Source organism: Atta colombica, unplaced genomic scaffold (assembly GCF_001594045.1).
Source record: "Atta colombica isolate Treedump-2 unplaced genomic scaffold, Acol1.0 scaffold153, whole genome shotgun sequence".
Lineage (NCBI taxonomy): Eukaryota > Metazoa > Arthropoda > Insecta > Hymenoptera > Formicidae > Atta > Atta colombica.
Window position 1 is genome coordinate 1,130,298 of NW_017259243.1, and position 4,778 is coordinate 1,135,075.

Here is a 4,778-nt window from a genome sequence, read left to right on the forward strand (position 1 = left end):
CACTCTTATATGAAATAGCGCACTTTCTGCCGCGTGTATCTTTCTACGTGGAGATTTTTCTCACGTAAATATCTGAAAATTGTTAACGCTTGTCTTGTTGAAGTGCTGGCGGAATTAATGGAATTTCTAAGGAATACGCGGATAAATTAGCGTACATGACTCATAAGTATGTGTGCGTTGGATAAATTCATACTATCTTGCGTCTTTTGCTTCTATAGTAATCGAAGTTAAGAAGCCGGGCAAAATGGCCAGGAGCTATCGAGAGTAGTGGATCGTTTTTCAGAATCCTCAGTCTTCATGAAAAAAAAACGTGTAATAGCATAAATATATCGAACTTTTCTCGATCATTAGGAAGGTTCGAATGCGATTACTAATTTTTTGCAAATTTTTCTTTTTTTATTCACGCAACATCTTCATTTAATTTTTCGAAAGTACATACTTAAAAAAATTATTAACGATGCTATATTTAATTTTACTATTATCATCATGTATTATTATTATTCTAATATATATATATACATGTATAAAATAATTATTAAAATATCTTAATCGTCAGTAATATTTAAAAAATATGACGATAACGGCAATGCCAAGTTTGCGATCTGTTCCATTAAATAATCTGCTGTCAATTTGTTCAAAATAAACAAGGTAAACCACTTAAAAAAAAATCGCAATTTCTGAAGAACAATTTAATAATACAAAAGTCAATACAATAAAAAGCAGACTTCTATATGTGAAACATGTACAAATTCCAACGAATCGCGTGTTTGCTTTCGATACATTTTGTATCAAGTTTGATATTCGCAAAAATATTTCAACATGACTCTTGGTGACGTTAACAGCTCCAAACGTAACCGTCAACACTTTTCGAACGCAGATGCATTCGATTCGTGCGAAAATTGTATCGAAGCAAGAGCCATAATACCGACGACCATCGGTCCGCGAACGATTGGCGATAAAACCGCGAGTTCTGTACGCACGCGAATAGATGGATATATCATAATGTGAATATAATATGAATATATGACGATGTTGTGGGCGTGAATTAACAGCTCGAATCTCATCGATGTCTTTGTTTCGTGTATACGGCCGCATGTTTTATATACGCATCGCGTGCGATATGTTGCAATTCGATTCTGCGAGACATAGAATTATTTCGAATTTTTTTTTCGTATACACAAATTTGTAAAAAATGACTTAAGTGATCGCGGCAGGATTTCTTGATTTTTATAATTCACAAAAGATTATAATTGCGATTATAACATTGAAACAATTGAAAATTTTAGAGCAAAGTAGATTCATGAAGTTTTTTTTGAATTTGAATTTAATTAATTTAATTAATTTAATTATTAATCTGCTCGTATTTACTTAAATTAAATTGATTTGATTATTAATTTGCTTTTCACTTTCGATAATACTAGAATATTGTTTTGAAATATGTCATATTAAGATATAACGTAATCATTATTAACATTTCAAAATATTTAAGATTATTGTTTTTAAAGGCACATGCAATAAACAATAATAAATGTCATTAAATCGCGTGTGAATATACACTAAATTAGTAACGAGGAAGTCTTATCAGTTCAATGCTTAAATAATATTTTGGTATGAATTTATGTATACATATTCAGTTCTGTAAACTGCGTTCTGAAAAACTGAATATGTATATAAATTCACACCGGTATAATATTTAAGTATTATAATCCAGCTCAGACCGAGACTTCCTCATTATTTAGTTATTTTTTTTGTTTTTGAACTCATAAACATTTTGCATGTATAAAATATAATGTGATATATGTCGATGAGTAAGTCTTATTTTTTAACGTAATGAAAAATGTATGTATTAATGAATAATTTGATTGCCTAATATCGATCGAAGCTTATATCTCTTTGACATTGGAAACACATTTCCTTGCCCGATTATGACTTTGACTGAATCGTGTTTGATTCAATACAAAAAGGCATTGTTCACCATCATCAATATTCTTCGCAAACGGATCGTTTTTTTTTTTTATACAAAAATATTTCCATCGAGTGTACGTCGTCATCGCTGTGCGAAGGTGAACATGAACTGTCAGTTATTTGCGTTACAAACGCAACATCATCGAGTCGTAAACACGCACAGGTGTATTAAAGCACCGAAGAAATGTATTCATAATCGAGAATGAGAAAATAGGCGTGAAACAGTTGCTTAACATACAATATCAATACACTCAACTATCTGCTAAATAAACGTACTTTAATTGGTGCATCCGTATTTTGTAAGAGCATTATTCCCAGCAGACGAGGGCAGTCGCGCTCTGATTTTGCAGATGCGAAAATTCGCCGTTGAGTAACGAGACCGATGAGAAAGTCCTGCTCGAGTGTTTCATTTCGTGTGCTCCAGTTTGCGTACACCCCGTAAACCCTGCACACGTAAGATCCATCGCGAACGAGCTGCGGCGATGCAAGCAACGGGTCTTCTTCCTCGTAAACACTCGAAGCCGGAACTCGCAATAACAGCCGCATACCACGCATACCGTGTTCAGCAAAAATTACCGAAGGTTATCGTGCTTTTTTTTTTCTTTTTTGTTTCCTGTATGAATCCACGCGTACGTACAAATCGTTCTCATACATGACTTTCTCGGCGTTTGCATGGCGATATCTGTTCCGTAGTTACCACTCCGAGAGAAATGAGCGACAAATTAAGAATATACCTGTACATGCACTTTGCAACGAAATTGCAATTACATCGACGAAATAATGTCCGATGCGTGTACGCGTAATCAACGCAAGTCGGCATTATCAGACTATTACGGTTCCGACAATGTCTAAAGACGTGTCATGTTTCCGTTTCGGGCTATCGAGGAAGCGATTATTTGCGATTAGTTTCACCGGTCGGGAGGGAAAGTTACGGGATACGTTCAAAATTTCGCACTTTCTCCACGATATTGCACGAATACCTCCGTGTGTACGCATGGAACGCCTTTGGGAATCCAATTCCGAACTATCGATACGTACGGCTGAAAGGTTTCGTAGGCGGATCGCGTTTATAAAAAAAAAAAAAAAACTTTCTGATGGAAGATATCACACGGGGATAAAGCAATGCCATGTACATTCATCGGCGTTTGATACGGAGCACAAGCGTGTATAAATTTTGTAGTGTTTTTAGGATTTCTCACGTTGGAAGAGAATTATTTAGAAATCTTATGATCTTGTATCGTATGCTTTGTTCCATTGAAAACTAAGCGAAATCTCTTCTATAGAAAGTAATTTGCTCCTTACTACTGTTAAATTTCATTTAACCAACTAACGTGGATTGAATGAGAAATACAAGAGAATATGTATGTTTGATTACCTAAATCTACTTTTATGTGTATTTTCAATCTTCTTTTTATGTCGTAATTGCATCAATTTTTTCAAAAAAACGTGCACAATCTGTAAATTCGCTTTTCGAATCCAGGTATTATGTGAGAACGTATGAAAATGTAACTGAAAGTTAGAAGAATCCGAACCAAGATTAATATATGTCTTTTTTTTTGTTACAGGGTACTATGAGCCTAACCAAACGTATAGACGAAATCAGGTTGCTCGAATCACGTAAGAGTGCACGACTCGCCGATCAAGACACGGATTTCGCCAGACTCGCCGATATGGCTGGCGATCGCAAGCGAGCGTCCTCCCACTCTATCGACGTGCCACACGTGATGGCGTAAGTTTTCCTCTTCTTTCCCTATTACTGTCGCTTATCTGGAATGCTTTTATGTTCGGGGCAGCAGATAAGGTCGAAAATAACTACCGTCGATTGACAATAAACTTGTGCCCAGACAAGCGGAATCGTCCTTTTAAATGTCGTTTGAAAGCAAAATACAGTTTTGCGGAGCGGCGCGACTCTTACTTTTGACTTGATTATGCAAATTTCACGCACCTTCCTCGTACGAAAGTTATTCAAGCGTTTCGCATTACGTTTTAAATTCTTAAATTTTGCATTACACAATATATTTGTAATATTACAATTTAGCATATATAAGTCGAGAGATATTGCCTCGAAGTTATATCGCGAATTTTTCGAAAAGGAATCGGAAAAATTATTTATATGTTCGATTCAATTATTAACTGAACATGTCCTTTGTTCTATTTAAATAATATTTTTTCATTTTCTTGTGTAATAATGTAGGACATAAATTTCCTGGATCGACTTGGTGCCCTTTATCCCAATCCCATCCAACTCCCACAAACGTGATCTTCGTAAATTCATCATTACAGCATCTGTATTTCATAATACGTTCTTTAAGATTTCTCTCTTCTTTTTTGTATTGAAGATTCAAAACGACGTGAGTATGATTTTCGTTCATTCAATTCATATATTCAATTTCGCATTATAGTTTAGTTTGTTGACTAATTTTTTAAAGACACAAAAATAATTGATAATAACATAAGCTAAAAAGGAAATAGAAATTTAATCAAAGATATTACATATGTGTGCTATCCTTCTCTTCAACAGAACTGTAATATAGACAAATTATTTGCCCGGTAGCTTGTATGCCTTTTGCTAGATCAGACACTACCAGACTATGTCAAAGATATTTTAACAATCCAACATATACCGAAGATTATTGCTAGATGCGACGCGTTGACAAAACAGTACGTGTGCGAGGTTATTAGAATATCCTTTCTCCATGTCAGGCTTTTTTCTCTCGTCATGTAATAATGAATAGGTACAGGTTGACAGATCTGTACATATTTTCCTCATGTAAATTTTATATATATAATTTTATATATATATATATATATAT

The 4,778-nt window shown here is 34.5% G+C and overlaps 1 protein-coding gene across 1 annotated transcript in view; it reads left to right on the forward strand.

Moving 5' to 3' along the window:
* LOC108685530 (zinc finger protein 704) overlaps nucleotides 1-4,778 on the forward strand; it is a 93,805-nt gene that overhangs the window by 43,347 nt on the left and 45,680 nt on the right. The window contains exon 2 of the mRNA XM_018190369.1: nucleotides 3,531-3,694. Coding sequence (XP_018045858.1) covers nucleotides 3,531-3,694 — 164 coding nt within the window. The remainder of the gene's footprint in view (nucleotides 1-3,530; nucleotides 3,695-4,778) is intronic.